Genomic DNA, 24329 nt, shown 5'->3' with positions numbered 1-24329 from the left:
TGATCGGGGAGTGAGCGAGCAACGGTATGTGTTCGCTCACCTCTCGATCAATAGAGCAGATGTGTGACAGTTTCAATGTCACATGTCGGCTCTAACTATGGGGATGAGTGTAATTCACTCACCCCATAGTTCTCCTTTCAGTGCTCGTTAAAATACTCAACTAAACTTGAGCCGGCTGGCTGTCAGATGGCTCCATGAAGCCTCTCTCCCCCTCCGCTCCAGCAGTCTAAGGTTCTGTGAGTTATCACATTCTATACTTTGTATTGGACGCGAAGACGCCGAGAGACATACCATCACTGGAGAGGAGGAGGAGGAGACAGGCTGGAAGGAGCGCTCTGACAGCCAGCTGGCTGCAAGGTTCAGATGAGTATTACTTTGCAATTTTCACACTTAAACAAAAATGAGCACCTAACCCTTGTAGTGCGGGGGCAGCCCCACCTCAAGGGTTAAGAAGATTTTTGCTGAGAAGAATAAGATTAAACCTCCAAACTATTGACCAAAGGACTTCTAAGGTGTCGATTATATACACTGATATCTCTTACTGTATATAACCGACACCTTAAAAGTCCTTTGATACATAGTTTGTCATTTCAAGCCTGATGAAGGGGACCCTGTGTGGCCCCGAAACGTTGCTATTTGTTTTGGCATGAAGCATCAATAAACAGACGTGTTCTTCACTTCAATATGGTGTGCTGGTGACATCTTTAACAAGTTTCAGTATTGGCGGGTCGGCACCATCCGCGGTCACTCCGAGCACCCTGACAGGGATACCCGGTAAGCAGTGCAGCAGGATTCTGGAATACATACCTCCTAATCTAGGGATAAATTCTTATATTTTAAGCAGTATTAAACTCGCATTTTTTTTCAGCAAAGAATCCTTAAAGCAGAACTCCACTGTTCTTTTTATTAACCCTTGCAGTGGGGCTACCCCAGCACTGCAATGGGCCAACTGCTCCTTTGTGTCTAGGTTAAAAAACCAAAATATTTACTCTAAGGTCCAGTAAATCATCACATCTATACACTGTGCATAGACGGGAGGATGCTGAGGAACATTCCAATCTGCTGCTGCTGCGGAGGAGACAGGCTGGAGGGAGTGCTGTGACAGATACTTTGGGTGAGTGTATCTTTGTTAGCACCTAGACATAAACGAGCACTTAACCCTTGCAGTGCGGAGGTAGCCCCACTGCAAGTTAAAAAAAATCCTAGAGTTCTGCTTTACATTTATGCCAAAGCACATAAACTCATCATGTTTCCAAACACCTGGCTCCAACTCTCTCAGCTCAGCTTCCCTGAAATTCCTATCTAGTACAAGATCACAAGGGACAGCACAGTCTCCAGCACCTGTCCATCTACTAGCTTGGAGGGGGAGGGGGGGCAGGGGAATGGCCAGGTATTAATTTGCAGTTCTCAGGCTACAGTCACATGTCAAGAAGTGCACGGTTATTTCTCAGGAGGCATTCAAGGTAAATAGGTTCATTGTTTGAGGGTACCGCTTAGCCACAAATAACCTTTCTAGAGGTTCCCTATAAGAAAGCAAATATTTTGAAGCACTTTTTGAGTATAGGTCCACTTTACTAGCACAGAGAATTTAGAGAGATATAGAGTCATGGCACAAGGTATGGAACTAAAAGAAGTGGTGTGCGGCAACCCAGGGACATTTGTTATGGCAATGAAAACGGGTTTATTGCATTTTTATGTCCTCTTAGAATATAGGAGGGTTCCAAATATATGGAAACAGCTGTGATGGAGTAATAGTTCTTATGCCAAGCATTATGTAAACTAAGAAATATGTAAAGAGCATATAATAAAAGTATAAAGCTTATTCATGTGTTAAAGAATGGTGTGGCTCTCATCTCCAATAATATCTCAGCAGGTAGATTACTTCCTTGGCTCAGTTATGATTTGCCATACACAACAATCTACAAATGTATACAGTACTAGAACAGCAGCAAACATGAATGTGGTAGGTAAAATAAATTACTAGTTTGGATTACAAACCTTAAAGGAGAACTATGGGGTCAGAGCTTTTCCCCATAGTTCTCCTAAGGGTAACGGGAGGACACAAACTAGCGTCCTCCCATCGCCCAAAGCTCAGTATACCGCGAGCTACAGCTCGTGTCTGCCATGGTGTCACGTACTGACTCTATTTTATCGTTGGATAGAAAAAAGTGCTTTATTACACTGTTGGGGATATATCCTCTTACTTTCTCTTACTCAGTGACACAACAAGACTTGAGGTTCAATCTCCTCAGTGGGAAGTGTGCTCACCTGCGGCCGCAGCAACTCAGATAGAGAGACAATATAAGGACATTTTAAAGCAAGATTAATATTTTACTAAAATGAATAAAGCATTTTGCATTGATGAAAGATGTTCTTTATTAATACTAAATGTCAGCACTGAGACTTTAGTTCTCATTTCATAAAACTTGTATTACCTTTGTTATGTGTTAAAAAAATAACTACTTTTTTAAATACAAATAAAAAATATATATATTCTCTATATTACTGTGTATTTTTACTCTGTAATCTTAAATGTTAGAATCTTCCCAGGAGCTCTCTGGAAGAAAAACATGAGCCAGGGCTCTGCGACATCTCTCATACAATATAACAAGAAGATGAAAGCCTTTTCTCAATACCACAATGATGCTTTCACTGGTGCAGTGACTGGCGTAGAGCCAGGTTCTCAGTTGGGGTCCCCCAGCATATGACTTTGGTCACGATTTCTTCCTCTGCTCCCATACAGTGAACCATTTTCCAACCATTAAGATCAGGACAGTTAGCCCTTGCAGAATAATATCAGAAGGCAGTGTAATATTTTTCCATTGTGCTAATAATCTCGCTGTTCTGTTCAAGAGTATCAATGACTCTCTGCAGTATGGTTTCATTTATGCAGGACCCAAACTCTTGTTGTACACAGTTCAAGATATGGAGGAAGTGACAGCCTTTCTCTGCATCTGCAAATAATAATTAAAAACAAAAAATATATATATATTTAATAGTTAAATGTGTGTAAAAATATTAGTAGAAGGAGAGGAAAGAAATTGAAAGGAGTTACAAGCACATGTGTGTTGTGTATTTTATATGATTTGCTATTTATTCCTGTGACGCATGTTTAGCTGGAAACTGCACAAAAGATACAACCAGCAGGACTTTTTTCAATGGATCACACCTCCAGCGCACTTAAAGCACATACAGGTCTATTCACTAGAGGGTGAAGGTTTTGGAGGAGGCAGGAGAAGTGAATAATCTAGGCAAAAATAGCTGATTTGGAAAAATTCTCCAATTTAGATCACTTTCCAGTTCAGGTACATTGTCCTAGATTGTTCACTTCTCCGGCCTTCTCCAAACTCTTCACCCTTTTGTGAATAACCCTGCTAGATGCAAATATAGAGTTATTCTCCAATAGATGTGAAGGTTCTCATTTATCCAGGTCTTTCAACTTGTTCTGTATTGTTGAAGACAATTTACCACTCATCGGAGTAGCTTCCTCAGCTCACATGAGTGTCAATAACATACACAGTTTTATAGCCGAGGGGTAACTTGGTCTCCATAATCCAAAGACCATGAGATGTGACAAGGCAGATATTGATTGTTCATGAACATGATGGGAGTTGGAAAAGTTTGTGAAGAACAGGGTTGTTTCATAAACCAGACCCCCCCATCATGTTCAGTTGAATGTGACTAACTACTAGCTTTATTCTTAGATCTGCCATCCCAAAGATGAGAGCTAAAATCTGGCTACAATGTCTCCATTATGGGCAGCAGAATCCCTTGATGAGCATCCAAACATTGTAACTGATTTATATAAAAAAAATGAAGGATACAAATCACTGTGTTATGCGCAGTAACCTGATTTCCATTCACCTTAAAGCTGACACTAGAATATCCCTCTAATTAGCAGCTATTGACATTGACAGCTTTTTTAAAATATCTTTCCACCATTCCTATAACTTTAATAACTGTATTGTATATACTAGAAATGGGCATTCGGCTTTGGATCAACCTGCAAATCAACAAAATTCAGTTGATTCGGCAGTTTATGTGAAATAACGGATAAGGACGCAGGAGGGAGTGACGAGGAAAGGGGAGCATGGCGGAGGAGAATGTCTTGCCCTGCTGTGTCTGTGTTTGTAAAGACACACAAAGCTTACTAGCACACACAAGGGTGGCTCCATAGGACCCCACAAGGGAAAGGAGCCACCTATCAGGTCCAGTGCTCAGGGGTTCAGCTGATTCTTCAGGAAGCTAAAACTTTTAAACATTGAGGAGCAGCATTTATTGCAAGTGATTTCAATAGCATTTAAAATATAAAGTCTTTTGTAAAGTCACTTTCAGTAAGCGTGTGAATAAATGGTTAGAGTGCGGAGATGAGAGATTTGTCTGTAAGTATAATTACCGTTGTAGATTGTGACTTATTTTATGCTTACTAACTTGTGGTTCAGCTCATAGGTGTCAGCAGCAGCTACAAAGAATTAGCAGCTGATTGTGACACGAGAATACGGTGCGAGCTGCTATGCTGCCTAGCAACCGGGCGTCAGTGGAACCTTTTAAAGTGCTTACAACACTTGCGCCTGTTTCTTGTGCGTGCCTCTCATTGCTGAATAAATATAGAAGCAACTTGTGAAGATAACTCTTGTGAGTAACTTCATTTTGACAACAGGAGAATGTCTGGATTCTGTGCAGGAACAGTCTATGTCTCATTTGTACCATCCAGTATCTCCGAAATGAACAGTGATGCATGCACAGTAACACCGCAATTCCCACCACTGTGTGTATGGCCTTTAGGTTTTTATGACTTATGTTTCAGGCAGCTGGTCACATGTTCAGGCTTCATCCCAAAAGAGCTGCAGTCTAAAATCCTGAAAGTTTTTGAGGTCACTTTCCTCGAGTTAACCCCTCTCAGCTCAAAGCAGCTGTGTCTTCAAATGATGCAATGGCTTTGTTGTGGGGTTTACAGCATTAATAATAAGTGTAAAAATAAAATTACCCCCTTTCCTAACCTTAATCTGAATTTAACACAACCCTTATATTACACAATCGAAAAAAATGTATCCCCTAAATTAGCCTTTAACATTCCCCCTCCCCCAAACACTTATCCTATCCTTGAGGGCCGGTTTACCCCACACACTTCGCGTTTCAGTGCGTTCGGCCTCTGGAGCGCACTGGAATGCAAGCCGGCCGGCTCCCTGCATTCAGGGGCAGGAGGCGGTACATTGAAGTTATTGGCACCGCAGCCACGCCCCCTGGCCGCAGTGTGATCGCCCGCACCCGGAACACAGGCACATTAGTGTCTGCGTTCTGGTCCAGTGCGTTCTGCAAAAATAGTGCCTGCATTTCGGGTGCGGGCGATTGCACTGCGTGCGGGGGTTGCGCAATGGACCAAGACGCGCATTTTCGCATGCACGCGCTCACATATAACAATGGTGCCATAAGGCCTATTAAAACTTGCATCCTGCATGCACCCAGTCCTGAGAGTTCTTCAGCTAGTGTCCAGCGTTGATGCCTGATTGCTCCTGTATCTGACACGGGTTGATCCTCTGACTCTGTTGCTCTCTGCCTGAGCTCGGCCTGTTCCACTACTCTGCCTCTTGTCTACTGATCTGGTACGGCTTCATCCTGCACGGCTTGACCTCGGCTTGTCCTGACCCAGCTTTTGCCTTCCGATTCTGCACTGCACCACTAGCCAGTTACTGACCTGGCTCGGGTCTGAGTCCGTTTACGTACTCAGTTGGTATCCTGCATACTTCAAGCTGGCTACCTGCCTGGTGTTCCGCTCCGGTGTCAACAGCATCTCTATCAAGCGCCGCCCTTGTCCCACTCTTAAGGGCGTACAGACCAGTGCTGCAAGGGAAGGTGCTTCTTGTCATCTCAGACTCACATCAGATACGCGACACGTCGTTGGAAGAATCGGTTATATTTTCTTTGTTCAGCCCCTAGGTTGAACAAAGAAAATATTACAGTGTATGTCCACCTTAAGATGGCCCCTTTCTCGGCTGTAAAGGATAGGAGGTTGTAATTCCACTTTAAGCACATTATGGCACCCTTACTGCTAACGCACCCCGTCCAGTGAGGACACGTCTGCAATCTACCTTATTGCTTTATCCCTTATAAAGCAGAAGATTTTATGACAGAAGACTATTTGTCCCTTCTGCCATAAAAGCCAGGTAGCTGCTTGCAGTTTAAAAAAAACCACACTTACAATGTATTAAATAAGGCCGTTATTGCAACTCTATCTGTTGCATAGTTGCAGAAATAGACTTTTTACTGTACACACTCCAGCACCTGAACACTGGAACACAGAAACATTATAAAGCATGCAAATACTGCCTTACTTAGCAAGTTGATCACTAAGTGGTAACAAACCACATGCAGTAGAAATATGCCAGTCCATATAAAAAAACAAAGCAAACACTCCCTCTACTGTGAGCTTATGGAAATGCCCCTTTGTCTGTCTGTTGTGGCTCATACTTTGGAACAGTTTGCCATATGTTGCTTGTGGTATAATATTTTATGCCATGGTAGTGTTCAGGTGTAACTGAAGCCAAAACTTTTTTTTAAATTTTGGATAGAGTAAGGGAGGTCTATAACTACTGTCGGTATTTTCTTTTTTTTTTTTGCCATCTGTGTCCCACTGCGGAGGTTTCTCTTTGAGTCTTGTCCTATAGTCACAACAGAAAGTGACATGAAATCCCTCCAATAACAGGAAAATCCCTGTTTTTTCCCGGAATCACAAAAACAGCAATAAAAACTTGACAGGTGTTCTAATCCCTCTCCACTCTATCCAAATCTAAAAATAAAAGTTTGGGCTTTAGTTCTACCTTAAAGAAGAACTTCGTGGAAAAAAAAGTTCTACTCACCTGATCATTCCAGCAGGCTTGTTCTTAGACCGGACCCTAGAGCCTCTCTACCCCTTCTCTACAGCAGTCTAAGAATCCATGCATCATCACGCTGTATACAAGAGTATCAATGTAAGGACGCTGAGGAACTTTCCATGTGTGCTGAAGACACGCTTCAGTGACCGGAGAAGCAGGGAGTCGGGCTGGGCAGTTAATCCTTGCAGTCCAGGGGGTAGCCCCACTGCAAGGGTTAATATAATATTCCCCTGGAGTACTTTAACTAAACCAGGGACTAGGATATTGCCAGAATTCCAATAATAAGTTGCACTTTGTTTTCAAACACTAACAATATGTCTGCACCTTGTTGGACTGAGAATAGAATCCTGGAAGGTCTCAAATGTTGGTGACGTTTCCATGTCACTTACTTAATAATGTAGTTTTAGCTGATACGTAAACATATTGCACTTAGTGTGTGTGAGAGATAAAACAGCCGAGGTAACCCTGTCATATGGTGCCCTCTAGTGGTTTATTTTGAGAATCATAAGTGTTCTAACCAATCATAAATCTACTCTTTGAAAGCTTATAGTGTTCAGATGGATATTTTTTTTACTACAAGTTACTGCAGATAACAAAAAGGTATGCACCCAAATAAGATGTGACTTACGTCTTTGCCTATTGCAGTCCTGTTTAATAATATTCAGAGTTAATTTGCGTAATTCTTTGTCATGATCTGTTACCTGCGAAGAATACAAAAGACAGTTAGGGCTCTGATACATGTGAAAAGCTAATTTCATTAAAGTGTATGCATCACCAATTTTTTCTTCTTCTTACTTTTACATAGAGGAAAGCTGGCCATACACCTATAGATTATCTGCAGATTTACTATGATCAGATGGAAAAAGTGCCACAGATTCCTCCATCTTTTAGATTGTAAGCCCTCAGGGACAGGGCCCTCCTTAACATCTTGTCTTGAATTGTATTGTGATTGTAATGTCTGCCCTATATTGTAAAGCGCTGCGCAAACTGTTGGCGCTATACAAATCCTGTATAATAATAATATAATAATAATCTACGCTAAACTGTGTGGATGGAGGAATCTCCCGCTTGGCCAAGTGTCAGTATCTTGCTAGTCGGCCCCGCTGGCTCTCAAAATACCTGAACAGTGCCTGCATCCAATCAGATTGCTCAGGTATTTTGAGAGCCAGCGGGGCCGACCAGCAAGATACTGAAGCTTGGCTCAGCGGTAGAATCCTCCATCCACACAGTTTAGCATAAATGGAGGAATCTGTTGCACTTTTTCCATCTGACCATAGAAAATCTGCAGAACATCTATAGGTGTCCCTGCTGGGTTGATTAACCTAACTTGATTAAATCTCTATTTGTCCTACTGACCATTGTCCCTGGAATAAAAAGTTTTAAAAAATCACAAATTGTACATTGTTACCAAAAACAAGAGGTGACGAAATATCTTTCAATGAGGACACTTGTTCCAGTGACAGCTGCCCCAGATGGGAATTTCCCCTTAGATGGTAGAGATTTCTTCTCACTTCCTGTTGGATATACAGGACAGGAAGCAAAGGGAAATCTCCCCAATAGGGAAGAGATGACAAAATATACACTGGCAGGAGTTGTACCCTGAAAAAAAAATGTTTTGGCTGTACATATACTTTAGGCATCATGTATGAAACTTCTGCCTGACATAAAGCCCGGAGGATGTCACTTGCAGGGCAGTAGTACACCTAGATGGTCTGCACCATCTAGGGGCATTACTGCTGTGCAAATGGCAGCTGGGCAGAAGTTTGATACACAAAGCCCTTTAAGTAATTAAAAATGTGACTTTTTAGTTCACAGTAGAACATATATCAGTACATTTGTAGAATAACAATATCACACAGACACACAACTAAACAGACATGTATGTGTGCATTTTATCAGACTGAACACATTTCGAAAACAACAAAGTAAAATACAGTAAATGAATGGATATACTGTAAAACAATCAACGTATTTAATAAATGCTGTCAGGAAGCCTACTCTTTAGAGAAAAAACAAACAAACAAGATGAAAGAAGTTTTGCAAAATAAGAGAAGTATTTGTTAAATAATCCAAACATCTACGAATACAAAATATTGCATTGTCTATGCTGTGCTCTGGGAAGAACATGAGCCTTCCTGTAACCAACATCCTACAAATCCTCCTATTTCCTCATTTGCAGAAGCTCGTATTTCTCTAATACTTTACATTCACAAGCGATTTAAAGATGGAATTTTGTGTGTAAATGAAAAAGAAATGATCATCTCTAGATATGGCTAAAAGAATGACAGGACATCACGATGCTTGTTTGATAGCAACAGCCGCATATTTGTGGTACTTCTGTTCCACGGAAGAGTGAAAGCTTGGTACTCACTTGCAGGGAGATTTTCCTTTGTTATATACAATAAAGTTATTGTGTATTTTTTACAAATCAACAGGTATTTTTTTATTTACTTGCAAGGGATAAAACAATGGGAATGTGCATGTATAGCAGGGATGTGCTGCATGTTTAGATTTTTCAAGAAGTTGCAAAATCTTCTTGTGGTGTAACAAATGTCTCAAGCTACCTGAGTTGTTTATTATCACCCTCTGTAGTGCAGCAATGTTCCAAAAATCACATGTGATTCCCTGAAATCTACATGCATGAAATCTTCACCTGCTGTTATCAAGCTGTCTATAGTCAAATGTACACATAACAGTAATTGCCATTGCTGAAGGCTTCCATGACTACCAGGAGATAGCTCCCTCAAACCTTCTGGTTCAAGAAGTGGAGAAATGTATATGCTTCGCTCCTCCACATCTCTTTGGTGTTTTAAAACATAAAAGGTACAATGGCATGTTTAAAGTTATTAAGTGTAAGAAAAATACTTCCTTATATTTACTGGTAACTGCAAACCAACTGGTGTACATGGTGAACATGCAATACTTTATATAAGCCTTTCTCTACCAGGGTGGTGTAGCATCTACTGGCCACCCAGGGGTGTCTACTGGCTGTCTTGAAATTGTTGCACAGTGTCATGCCTTTCTATGGTGCAGGCAAGCTTCTAATGTGAAGGGGGCTCCTAATGTGAAGGGGGAACTTTAATGTGAAAGGGGGCTCTGATGTAAAGTGAGGAGTTGATATGATAGGGGGGCTATGGTGTGAAGGGGGGAGGGGCTTCAATTGTGAGAGAGGGGACTCTGTCAAAGGAGAGGACTTCTTATATGAAGGGGGCTCCTAATGTAAATAGGGGCTCCTGATGCAAAGTGGCACTCTGATTTGAACGAGGAAGCCTTATATTTTTTGTGTTTTTGCATGGGGTCCTCCCTTAAAATTCATACCAGACCCCTATCTGGAATAATGGTCTGGTATGGATTTTGGAGGGACCACATGTTGTCTTTTACCTTTTTACACGTAAGTTTTTTACCTTTTAGACTGGGGTGCCTTGACATTTTGCATTCTTTTAAAAGGTGGCGTGACTGAACAAAGGTTGAGAAACGCTGCTATATAGAATATTGTAGAAAACCTTTTTGTATCATGAGCGCCTTGAAAACATCAGATGTTTATCATTTTGCATTGAATGCTCCTCAAACTTATACTTCTAGAATTTGAATGGTCATGTACTTGTGGAATATACGTACATAATAAACATCTTTGCTTTGGCCTTTTTGGTAAACAATGCCTCTTTCTAGAAGTATGTGTATGGCTTCTCTGAACACGCTGCAAATTTCTTTGGAACTGGAAGCAACGTTTGAGCCACTCTGTATAAAAAAACAAAAACATAACATAACATGCGTCACTCAAGTAAAGCAAAGAGCAGTGATAATGTGCTATGTGCAGTAACCCATGCGACCAATCACATTTCTATTGTGTACAGAAGTCAGAACATTGGAAGATGAGTGGCTGCTACAGATACTCTTCATTACACTCATCAAAAAGCAATCTGTACCCCTGACCTGCATGTTTGATGCAGATCAGTGACTAAGTCAAGAAGCAAGGATAGCATTAAAGCAAAAGTCTCATCTGATTATATTTTCCCTTCCCTAGTTCCTCCCTAACAAGGGAGCATGGAGCTGGCTTTCTGGCCAATCAGGAAGCCAGGGAGCGGGTAATGACTCACTGCCCAGCACCTGACTGGCCAGCTTCCCGGTCAATCAGGATGCCGGGCAGTAAGTCATGATATGCCGCCCGGCTTCCTGATTTGGGCTTTAGTTCTACCTTAAAGAAGAACTTTGTGGAAAAAAAGTTCTACTCACCTGATCATTCCAGCAGGCTTGTTCTTAGACCGGACCCTAGAGCCTCTCTACCCCTTCTCTGCAGCAGTCTAAGAATCCATGCGTCATCACGCTGTATACAAGGGTATCAATGTAAGGACGCTGAGGAACGTTCCATGTTCCTGGGAGGGGTCATTTGCTACCCCTCCAACTTCCTGATTGGCCGGGAAGCCAGCTTCATGCTCTCTGGTGACCAGGGAGCATGGAGCCAGCTTCCCAGCCAATCAGGAAGCCGAGCGGCGTGTAATGACTCGCCGCCCGGCTTCCTGATACCAAAGGTTCTGGTATCGGGAGCATTTGGGCGAGTATGAGTACTCGCCCAAATACTTGGTATCGGCACCAATACTAGTATCAATGTCAGTGCATCCCTACATGTGTTAATGGAGGTTATGTTAAAATGCATACATGGTCACTGCTATGCATGCCTCCACAGCTGTGGTGTGAACAAGACACATAGAAAAGCAATGAATTCTTTGTGGCCTTGCAGTGACCTACGTTGATCAGGGGTATTTCAAGTATACATGAAATGTACGTCTTTCGGGAGTCTTACAAAAGCAAAGAGAATGAATAAGAACCCGACAACAGAAATAAGTGAGACCCACAGACTCATATACACCTCTGTGCTGCAATGTGGATTTGTAGCCGCCATGACTAAGGAGGGCACACTTTCCAGTTCCGGCTGGTAGAAGTTGTAAATCTTGTTCTCTTTCACAAAAGCCAATAATTTTTCACTGAGCATAGCAATGAGCCTGGATCTCTGTAACTCTGCTTGATTCCTGTTGATAATAAATACAGTTAATTAATTGCAACTCTGTTTGTTCCTGTCCCTGTATGGGCCAAATCACCATTCACTTATCTCATGTATTAAGAACCAAAGTTCTGAATATGGGGTTTACATGTATATAAAAGTGTAAAACTCTTAAAGTTTAATGAAATGAATACTGTAAATGCAAATTGAAAGAATATCGGTTCTATTTTATCGGTGTTAAAATCCAAAGAGTTTTACACACGTTCTCTTTGTCACGTCATCGTTGTGGGGAGATACACAGTGTGACAAGAATCTTCATACCAGCAAACACAAACAAGCAAGCATGCAGATAAGGAAAAGGAAATTCACAAGGTTATTATGCACACTGCTTGTATGCCCAAAGATTCTTTAAACATGTTTCATGACTATTTTGTATTTCCGTTTATGTGCATATAATTGGTTTATTTTCTTGTAATGTTACTGTATCTGATCACTAAAGTTGTTTATTTGAAGTAGAACTGAATGCAAACTTTTTTTTTTCCAGTTTTGGATAGAGTAAGAGAGGGTTATAACAACTGTTAGTTTATTGTGTACCATTGGGGAGATTTCCCTTCACTTCCTGTTCGATAGCCACAACAGAAAGTTAGAGAAAACCTCTGGTGGTCATCGGTGTCCCCAGAACTAGTGTCTCCATTGGAAGATTTCCCATTTATTCCTGTTCTGATGACAACCCAAAGTTTGGGATTCTCATTCACTTTCAGGCACCAGGACAATTATTAGGTGAATCCCCCTAATGGGGACAGCAATAAAAACCTGACAGGTGTCCGAATCCCTCTCCACTCTCCAAAACTAAAAAAGGATGTTTTTGCTACAGTTGCACTTTTATTTCCTGGATCCTTATAGCATCAGTATATTTTGCAGTCCTTTCCATAGAACCATTTACATAAGTCGATGAAGAAAGTGTGACTTATATTCCAATATCCCCTGCCCAATGCACACTAGCACAGACGGTACACATAATACAGCCAATAAGGCAGCATTATGGTTCTGGATAGTTGGAAGGAATGCCGAGCACATGGAGGAAATCCATTCAAACATGAGGGGTACATATAAACTAAATACGGACAGTGAGAACGGAAGCCAGGAGCTCAGTGCAGCTGAGCTACAGAGCTAATCATGAGCCCACCACGCTTAAAAGTGCAAATATTTTGTGTTTCTATGTTATGTATATCAGTAATTGATTCTAATCAGAGTAACAAAAACAGGCTAAGATATGCTGGAAATGTGAATTCCTTCTATAACTAGTGTGTTGCATGCTAAGACAATAAAGACATAACTGATGTCAAGCTGAGTGTTAGAATAAAATGCATTAAAAGTGTCTTTACACAGAAAACTTTTTCTCTTTACCCTGACATAAAAAAAGGATTCACTATCTCTCTAAATACCTTTCCTGGTTCAGCTTCAGACCTAAATAGTGACAGTGAAATGTAACACCACCTAGTGGATGGTCAGACTAAAAGCAACATTTTAGAGAGCTGGATCGCTTCAATCCACTACAGATCTTCAAAAATCTCATTAACATTCACAGTAATTCTAATTTGGTTACTAGACAAATACCACCTCTTTAAAGGCAAAAAGGTGGATAAAGAAGTTATACTTCAACCAAGTGTATGTAATTATTAGCCAATTGGGTTGCTTTATTAAACACACAAGAAAATAATTAAATATGAAGAGAATATGAGCACAACACCAACAAACGAAAACCCCTTATAAAATTGGCAACGTTGTCAATCAAATCACACATTAAAAACATTGAAACAAAACCGTTTAGATGACCCCCTATCTTAATTTAAAACGCTGATGGTCAGCGCTGCTGATAATAACAAAGTCCACCTTGATAGGTTTCAATTCCAGTGTAAAGAATCACCTTCCTTTAGTAGTGTGACAGCAATTTGCTGAATGATTCAAAGCACTTTCTAGGAATTTGAACACATTGAATGCACTCGGATACATTCTCCTTATGTAGTGAGACTCTATGACTTAAAAAGCGTGGTAGGAGCAGTCATAGCTGAAATTTGTATTGATGAGCCACTACAAAGTTTCTTGTCGGAGGAATATCAATATCCGATGAAGCAAACATGTGGCTAAATAGCAGATCAAAGCAGATCAAAACATCAGTGTAACTGAATCCTCTATTTATTATGAAGTGCACATTGCAAAAGGCAGAGAGCAGAGGAGAAAGTATAATCTTACTGTTTCCCTCGTAATGATGAACACAATGCTTCAGGTTCGCCAGATGAAACCCAACATTGATCCACTGCCAATGTGTAAATATTCCTCCCCGTTACATACCGCAACAATGTCCAAATAGGCTCAGTGGTGGTTTCCTGTCTCAATCAGTATCTCTCTCTGTGCATAGGAAGACTCACACACATGATCTCTAAGACAGAAAGTCCTCTTTTCTCTTTTCTACTGAGGCATCAAATAGTCAGCAAATCATCGGCAATCCGTGGTGGATTTTTCAGCGCTTTGTTCAGCTTAAGCAATCTATTTTCATTAGGCACTATCTGATGTTGACATTAATTTGCAGACAGTAAATCAATGGTTTTATCAGTGATTCTGCCATTGATTCCTATGCTGCATCCCACAGGCCACAGCATACATTTATTGTGGATTTGACAGCCAGCCATGCACATTTGAAACCTAGTATGTAACTAGCCATAGGCAGAGCTGGACAGTGACTATTTCTGTGGCATTGATAAAAGTAAGACCTTACCTCTGTAGGTTACACTGTGGAAGGATGTCCCAATTTGAATTCTCTCACAAATGCCCAGTTTTGAGACTCAACAGGCCCTGCTGGGTCTGTTGAGTCCTCAAAACAGGGCATTTGTGGGAGAATTAACATTTTGTAGTAAACCGGGGAACCCTTCTTTCTATGGGGAGTTGTGGTGTTCATTGGTTGGATAGTGGATTCTCCCCCTCTACCTGTTACTGGGAAAGTTAATCTGACCTTTTTTTCTGAAATGCTAGTTCCATGCCGGTTCACGCTGTTCCACTATCTTCTGAAGCTCTGACCTGGAACAGGTATACAGATAAGATACTCTAAAACAGGGCTCAAAATTTCACGTCCTGAGCTACTAGCCAGCCCTTAAGAGCTACACGCCACCAGTTGCCCCACCTAATCCCTACCCTTCCCTAGCCCTTACTCCGCCCCTAAACCCACCAGCGCTGTAATGCACGTTACAGAGGTCAGTGCTGTAATGAACATCACAAAGCTCAGTACTGTAAGTAACGCACATTACAGAGGTCAGTAGTGCACATTGCAGAGGTCAGCGATGTAACGCCCATTGCAGAGGTCAGCGCTGTAACGCACGTTGGAGAGGTCAGCGCTGCAATGCACGTTACAGAGGTCAGCGCTGTAACGCATGTTACAGAGGTCAGCGCTGTAACGCACGTTACATAGGTCAGCGCTGCAACGCACGTTACATAGGTCAGCGCTGCAACGCACGTTACATAGGTCAGCGATGTAGCGCACGTTACAGAGGTCAGTAGTGCACATTACAGAGGTCAGTGGTGCCCATTACAGAAGTCAGCACTGTAACACACGTTGCAGAGATCAGCGCTGATCCGGGGCATGCCCCCTTCATCAGAACGGGTACATTCTGATGAACGTTCTGATGAAGGGGGCGTGCCCCGGAAATGCGTCGACATCCTACTGATCTGCACACAGGACTCATTATACGGATCCCTCCAGTGCTCCGTTTTATATTGCTTCACAAACTTGTTGTCAATCTACCATTGTGAATACCTGCTAGCTTGTTTTCTGTTATGATCGTTGAATAAACTAATCTTCACTAGGAAAGATAAGATACTCTGACTTACTAAGCATGCTTGTTACAAGTCATTGACTCAAAGTACTAAGGCCATATACAACCAGGAAATTAATATTCTTAGATGAGATCAGTAATGGCAGCCTTCATATTTCTTTCAGCATTGACTGCTCTAAATGATTGGTAATGTGTATTGCAACAATCAGGAGCACCATTGGCATGTCCTGCAGCTGAGCTAAATAGACATTGCTCTTCATCCTCGTCTACAGTCAACTCCTACACCAGTGGTAGTGAAATTTTGGCCCTCTATCTCTTGTGGAACTACAATTCCTACAGTGCACTGCAAGACTTTGGCAGTCACAGGCATGACTTCCCGAGGCAGATACATGATGGATGTTGTAGTTTGGGATTTATCCTCTCTTATTATACTTTATAGGTCCGCACATAAAGAAGACAAGGAAAATATTATGTTTGTTCTTTCTATCTTATCTAGTCCCTTCCTCATACCTAGTTAGCAAAATGTTTGAATTTAAGGTTTAAATTTCAAGATAAAGTTGACTACAAAAAGGAAAAATCCATATTTGGAAAAGAGAGAAAGAGAGTTGAAGCATGAAAGTATCCAAGCCCTTAAAGTGGACCCATCAATAAATATCACACATGAATCAATATATGGACTGCAAGCAGTCTATTGTTTTCACTCAGAAACGCCTTATTAAGAGGATCAGCAGGAAGCTATTTATGAAATAGGCTAATATGGCATCCCCCGTGTACATACTGTGTATAATTACAAATGATTTTAAGACATTTAGGGCCTGTTCGCGCCAAAATGCAATGCTGTGCTGGCCGTTTTTTCAGCGTAGTCACAACGCAAGACAAGGCAATTTGCTTTGTTTCAGATGGGCTCAAGTACACACTACCACACTGCAGTTGTGTGCGCTGAAAAAAAGTATGGGATGCAGTCAGTGGCGGAACTAGCGCCATAGCGACCCAGGCAGCCGCTATGGGGCCCGGGGCACAGGGAAGCTCGGCCAGGACGAGGAACAAAGGGGTCCCCCTAATGCCGTGCGGGCCGCTGTGGAATCGCAAGCTGCTGGCTGTCACTGGCGGCTGTGAGGAGGAACGCGCCGCTGTTCAGATCACTGAAAACCTGTCAGTGATCTGTGCAGTGGCGCGTTCCTCCTCAAAGCCGCTGCGGAGTCAGTGACAGCCAGCACCTGTGGAGAAGGATTGCCAGCACCTGTGGAGGAGGACCGCATTGCACCGCGCTGTAGCCATAAAACTTACTCACTTGTGACATTTCAATAAAGTTCTAACAACATTTTTTAAAAAGGAAACAGTGCATTGCATCGCAAACAATGCATCAGCTCTATGTTGGGTACACACACATAAGTAGCCATGCAGTGTAGCACAGCTGCTGGTGTGAATGGGCCCTAACACACTTTAATAAATCTAATGATACCTTGCTGATCTTTTTCTTAAATAAGAACTATGGGGTCAGTGCTTTTCCCCATAGTTCTCCTAAGGTTAACGTGAGGACACAAACTAGCGTCCTCCAGTCACCCAAAGCTCAGTATACCGCGAGCCACAGCTTGCGGTATACTGAGAAGCCGCAGCTGGAACGGATCCCGACAATGCTGTCTGGATCCACCCAGCTGCGGGATTGACAGCTGGCTCTGCCTATCCAGAGGCAGAGCCAGCTGTACCCGCCCCCTCCCCGTCCGTTCCGCCAGTCAGCGCTGGAGGATCGGAACGGGGAGGGAGGATCCCTGCAGGGAGCCGTGAGTGACTGTTACGGCTCTCTGCACGGATAGATCGAGAAGTGAGCGAGCGACGGTATGTGTTCGCTCACTTCCCGATCTACTGAGCCGACCTGTGACAGTTTCATTGTCACAGGTCAGCTCAGATTATGAGTCTGAGTGAAAATCACTCGCCTTATAATTCTCCTTTAAGTGTATCAAAGACAATAAATGGCTACAGAGGGTACATACTGCCACCAAGTGGCCTTGATAGTCCTCAAAGCTAAATTATAACAGCTGCTGGTATCTTTGTCTTTTAAATGTCCCTGAATCTAAGCTTGGAACAAAGAAGGATAAAATGTCTTTGCTTTCAAGCATTGTTCTCTTTAGTACCTCTCAGAAATAATTACCTTCTCCTTGGCAATAAAAACACATGAACATGTGAGAGTGAAAGTATCAAATTGAACTGTTATCAACTGAGTAACAAAAAATACAGGGATAAACATGACTTACTTATGACCGTGACAAAAAAGTGTGTGTGTGTGTGTGTTATATATAGATATTATATACACTGTATACACATATACACATACACACACATACACACACACAGTGTATATATATCTATATATATCTATATATATGTATATATAGATATATATATATATATATATACAGTATATATATATATATATTTATATAGATATATATATATATAGATATATATATATACACACATACATAAATACACACACATATACACACATACATACATATACACTCACACACAGCTCCAGCATTCCAAACAGAGCATCCGAGAGCAATAGTTTCACTTTCACAGCTAAGCAGCTCTCATTTGGAACAAACTAATCTGATGGGAAATTCTTTATCCGGTGTGCTATAAAATCCAGTAACTGACTGTTCTGCAAATAAATACTGGACACTTGTGGCCGCTGTGCTCCTGCTTTCTTAAAAAAAGCACAAATTCCATTTCCTTATAATATACAAAATATATGACTTACGAGTGCTCATGGGATTGATCTTTCATGTGACCAGGGAGAATAAAAGGTTTGTCATAGACATGTTTGTAGAGGTAAGGCAGTTCAAGCATCCTCGTAATCTGCATGTCAAGTGTGGGATCATCCACTTTATCTAAGACAATAAAATGTATTCATCAGACAAAAGTTACAATAGTAAGTAGGCAAAGCTGAAATATTCTTGAGTAAATCGTACTGCTGGTATCACCCTTAGGCTCTTGTGGATATTGAACCTAAATTAAACAAGGCTCAGTGGTTAGAAGCTGTACCATGCAGCACTGAGGCCCCTAGTTGAAATCAAGGTTCAACCAGGACACGGTCCTGAAGTGTCTGCTAGGGCTGCAACAACTAATCGACATAATCGATTATAATTTGTCTGCAAGGAATTTGTACGTTCTCCCTGTGTTTGTGTGGGTTTCCTCAGGGTACTTTGGTATTCTCCCACACTCCAAAGACATGCTGGTAAGATTGATTGGCTCCTGTGTAAATTGGCTCTGGTAGGTGTGTGCATGCATGTGAGATAGGAACCTTAGAGAGAGTGACTGATGTGAATAAATAGTGTGTAAATAACAAAATTGGCTGCACAGAATTACAAATCCTTAGGAAGGATAAGCAGTACACATTTTATGTAAGTGAACCCTGTGTTTAGCAGTTTGCCTAAGACTTCTGCTCACAAGACACATGTATAGCAAAACCCAGCTAACAAGGCAATGAAATGCATGTGCTTGGGCAGACAAATGCCAAACGTGTGCCAGAACTGCCAGCTGATATCTAACACAAACCTTACATGTATAAACAAACAACTCATTTGTAAAATGAAATTCTTACAGAAAATAGAAGCCACCACCTCTCTCTGCATTCTGAAAACTTTGATGTAGCCTCGGACTCTGATAACTTCGCCAATTTCCATCTTGGCCTTGCTGCTTTCCTGTCTGAGTAGCTCTTGCACTGGTCCATCTAGGTCATTAGTTCCTGGTGTACATCTGTGGAAGTCTGCAAATGCACAAGATCAAAGATTAGGTGCTTTGCTGGAAGACGTTTAATATTATAAAACCGATATGTGACCTGATTTCACTCTGGAACTGAACTGACACAAGAGGGGAGATTGCTAAGAATGTAGAAAAGAAAATACGCATGCAAGGGAGCAGCCAATCATGCTTCACCTTTTGTTCTATGGGAAACTTAAAGCACTCAGGAGGCAATACTTCTGAATGCCTGTTTTTTTCCTGATCCCAAGGGGGATTGCAATACCATGCAGTAACTGCATTTCAAAAGGTTGGCACATGGTCATAGTGTGGTTCCAGCGACATCAATGGTGTGTTTTCCAAGCGGCACCACCTTTCAAACATGACATGCCAAGTTAAATGTGGCACGCAGCGAAGTGAAGCAAGTGAAGATGCTCAGTGATGAGTTCATGTCTCACTACTACTGCTTTCTCCTCCTATCAACATGTTCCTTGTAAGCACATAGTAACTAGCTTCTTCTGCTGCTGCTTCTTCCTCTCACTCTGAGTTGTGGTATACAGGACAGCAAAAGGCTGAAACAAAGTCACGTTCGGGTACTTACACTAGTTGTATTTAAAAAATAAATTTAACAATATATTAATGATTATTGAGCAGCATTAAAGACTTTTACCCAGATCTTTAAAATAACAACAAACACACCTTTAGAAATGTTTAGTAATGACAATCTACAAACAGATACTTATATATAATTGTCAGCTTTGTAATCTTTGCATATCTTATTTCTCTTTTCCTCTCCATTCTTCTCACAGTGGCCATGTTAACTAAGGACAGGTTACTAGATCTCCCTTTACTTCCTGGAACTCTGGCACATGCAACTAGAATAAGTGACCATGCACATCATCTCAGGGGAGGAAAGTGCCTTCCTCTGAGATCTCATGATACAGATGAGATTTCCCAGCAATGCTCTGCTGATGTAACCTCCCCAGCATGCAACGCTTTGGCACATTACATCCTCGTCCAGTTTTGGCACAAATGAAGTAGATGAACTCTATTTGTAAGTAAATGAAAAACATGTTTGTTTAACTAATAAATGTCATCTTTGTGACAGTCACCCGGCGGGATAAGGTATGCCGCCGGGTCCCCTCCTCTCTCCTGATACTGTCGGGCGTTCGGTCCATGACCGCGCGCCCGACTTTTCAGAGGGGGGGGACACCACAATGACTGTGAGTCATTTTGATGTCACCCCTCCAATGGTGTCTCCCGGGTGCGGGCCGCACCCCCCGAACCCTCCTTGTGACACCACTGAAGATGATTATAAACTAACATGCAGAGCGAAAGGGGGTAAAAGTCCACTTTAATCTGTGTCCTTTATGTCTACCTAGAGGCTGAACTCCAGGCAGATACAAAAGATACCAATGAATGTAGCTCTGTATGTCAGCGCACCATCCACAAGTCTGCCTGGATTGGAAAACAGAATTATCAGCAAAAAGCTCAGCATTTTGCTTCTTTCTCACCTTAAATTGTTTCCAAATTGATTCAGACCGAGTAGAGACAGCAGATAAAAGTGTGTTGTTTAATAGGACTCTAAAGACCAGTTTGGTATTGATTTTAGAACGTCATATCCTTCATAGAAGTGTGTCAATTAAGTATAATTTCTCACAATATGATGAGTCCATATAATTATTCTGAGATCCTATTAAAGGGGACCAACTTACAGGCTGTGCTCCAGCAGTTGAAGCTCTAGAATCCTACATGCTTTGATGGAAAAATGAACTGTTCTTTGCAGAGCGCAATAGTTGAAGCTCAGATTGCACACAGCTGAAAAAAGTTGGCCATACAATGTTATAGTTTTCTTTGAATGTTCCTTCAAAATAATTTGTCAGAGCATTTGATCTTGCACTCACTCAATAAGTCAACTCATTTAATTCAAAAGCCCAAGAACAAAAATGTATCCAGACCTGCTATTTGAAAGGAATCTCAGATTTCTTAATCAGGTTTGTTTTGTGTCTAGCATTTCTGCATTACAATATGTACATTTAAAAAAAAATGAAAAATCACATTCGTGGTTAGAATTTTGTTGGTTCAGATAAGGAACAAGATCCTTCAATTTTCCTTGTCACTACAGACGAAAATGAACCTCCATTAGAACCCACTAACCATTATTAAATCAAACAAATGTTCAGAAAATGATAATTGTCAAATAGAATTTCATTGGTGTATGGCCAGCTTGGGTCGGAGAAGTGACCCAATGCCCTTCTCTCCCTCTCTGTGCAGCACCAGGCAGTTTGGGTTAGGCAGAGATTCTGAAGGTAAAAAGCTTCTGCTATGCTCTGTAACCCATTTAGTGACACCAGTTTCATGGGTGTTCCCTGTATTCAATGTTTATCTGTAAATAAACAATTTAATATCAAATTGAAAATAACATCAACACATCAGCTTGAAGATCTTAACCATAACCAAATGTTATTTAATTTGAAAAATCATAAACAATGGTCATTCATTTTTTGTGTGTAAAATCCTGTTTTCACCTTTTGTATCCTTCGTTACATATCAGTGCTGCTAATCTCCTGCAGCCGCTTCTTGTTTATATGTACACATTTCAGTGATGGCTGCATACTATTTTCCAGGGCAGGTTTACTGATAGTGACAACAGTGGACGATGCCTGCGTATCGTGTGGAAACGGCCACTTGTCTCAAACAGAAGCCCATGTGGAAGGGTGACAATGCACAATTGGGAGACTAAAGCTGTCCATACATCTATAGATTATCTGCAGATTTTCTATGGTCAGATGGAAAAAGTAGATTCCTCCATCTACGCTAAACTATGTGGATGGAGGAATCTCCCACTGGGTCAAGTTTCAGTATCTTGCTAGTCCTCCCCGCTGGCTGTCAAAACACCTGAACAATCTGATTGGATGCAGGCATTGTTCAGGTGTTTTGAGAGCCAGCGGGGCTGACTAGCAAGATACTGAAGCTTGGCCCAGCGGGAGATTCCTCCATCCACGGAGTTTAGCGTAGATGGAGAAATCTGTTGCGATTTTTGCATCTGAACATAGAAAATCTGAGGAAAATCTTGAGGTGTATGGCCAGCTTTAGAATGGAACACAGTCAGTTTATAGTGAAGTGCCTGAACACAAAATGTCATGGCAGGATTAGCAGTGAATTGAAAGTGAAATGAAAGCTGTAGATTACAAAAAAGATAATAAAATTACTTTTGAAGTGCCATCAACATGTTAAAACTTATACAAGATCTGGTTTAACTTTAAGAACCTTTGCTTTCTGGAAGAGAGCAATGCATACATGATAGATTGCTTACATGAAAGCACGCATAAAGTTTATTAAGTGCTTGTTTTGCATAAGTCAATAAAGTTTATACAAACATCCAATTCATTTGCTTAGACGGATGAGCATGGAAACTAGTTTTTATTTGAAAGATGAATCATGAAGGCAAACTACATGTAGTATAAACTATATATATCTTATAGCCCGTATTGGAATAGTTGTTGTGTTTCACTGCTCACCTTTTCCAGATATTAAATTGCCAGCTGAGCTTACTGACTGGCCTAAATGTAACTTTACATGGTTTTATTTGGGTGTATTGCCCACTAGATTTTTATACCCTTTTTAAAGACTCAAAGGGCAAGATACGTCAAACTCTGCCACCCATAAAAGCTTTTACACACTACATCAACCCAAAGCTTATATTTCACTGTTGGTATGACCAGGTGCAATATGTTTACACTTGTTTATACCCATAGCAGGGTTGCCAGGTGTCTAGTCATTACTGATCAGTACTAGTCGGGGGCAGGAAAAAAGTATCTATGATGAACCAAAGCTTTTCCAGGTGTGCTCACCTGAGTATCATGTGGTAGTGAAGGAGGTGGATGGAAAATCTGATTGGAGGACTGGACTAATGTGGGTCAAACATGGGTCGAATTTAATCTGTTTCCTGCTAATTCGGGCAAAGTTTGATCTGTGGGTGGCCATGTTGGAACTACCAAGCTTAACAAAAGTCACTTGTGCAGGGTGGAAAATTGTCATCCAAACAGTGATTGCAGCCAATCAGCTGCAGTCACTGTTTGGGTATTCTGACAGCTGTGGATTCCCAGCTGTCAGAATACAATAGCTGGTAGGGGTGGATGGGAGAATTTCTTGGGCCCCCCAGCCTCTACCCGCCAGACCCTGTCCCCTACCTGCCTCTACCCACCATGCAACTTTCCTCTCAACCCCAACATCCCCTAAGAAAAAGACGTGAGACATGGCGCGGTCACGCTGCACAGCGTACTGTAGGGGCAGAGCAACACTATGCAATGCCGATCGCTTGGTAAACAGAGTAGTGCCATATGTGTATCTTTTGCGGGCTCAAAAGGACGCTGCTTTGGGCCACACAACAATGACTGAGCCCAGGGCAACTGCCCCTTTTGCCCCACATTAAAGATGGCCCTGGGCGTGTCAACCTGTGATGGCATAGGCCGACTAGGGAACTGCATGCTCACCATGCATATGCACTTGCACATGCCTGCCAATACAGCGACAGATCTAAGCCAGTGGATGATGTTAACAAAATGCAACAGGGAGCAGGGGTAGAAGTAGATAGAATAACAGGATCGCCGGGTATTTGTGCAACTTCTGCTGTAGCAGTAAGGTTCAAAAAACATTTTTTAAATAAATAAAGGAATTAGATATTTTTTTTCATTTGCATACAATTGAATTGGTCTTACAAAGTTGCTTTATTGCAGGTTGCAATAAATAAAATGAGTATCAAAGCGCTAAAGGTGTAACAAATAAGAAACTTAGTATAACCAAGTGATATAATCAAATTTTAGGTTTAGGGGGTCTTGGGTCTATAAGGGTCTATAAGTATTCTATTTATTAATTTTAAATACTTTG

At 41.5% G+C, this 24329-nt stretch overlaps 1 protein-coding gene across 1 annotated transcript; it reads right to left on the bottom strand.

Annotated features, from left to right (window-relative positions):
* Window positions 1-2625: 2625 nt before the first annotated feature.
* Window positions 2626-19467, bottom strand: OBFC1 (oligonucleotide/oligosaccharide binding fold containing 1; the record flags this gene model as incomplete). The annotated part of the gene is made up of 6 exons (XM_018556915.1): window positions 2626-2954; window positions 7501-7573; window positions 10491-10610; window positions 11740-11899; window positions 18460-18589; window positions 19303-19467. Coding segments are annotated over 6 exons (806 nt in total), but the record flags the coding sequence as incomplete, so codon positions are not given.
* Window positions 19468-24329: the final 4862 nt, after the last annotated feature.

This window comes from Nanorana parkeri, unplaced genomic scaffold, assembly GCF_000935625.1.
Source record: "Nanorana parkeri isolate BGI_ZX_2015 unplaced genomic scaffold, ASM93562v1 scaffold258, whole genome shotgun sequence".
Taxonomy (NCBI): Eukaryota; Metazoa; Chordata; class Amphibia; order Anura; family Dicroglossidae; genus Nanorana; species Nanorana parkeri.
This window is presented reverse-complemented; position numbering and strand designations above follow the sequence as displayed.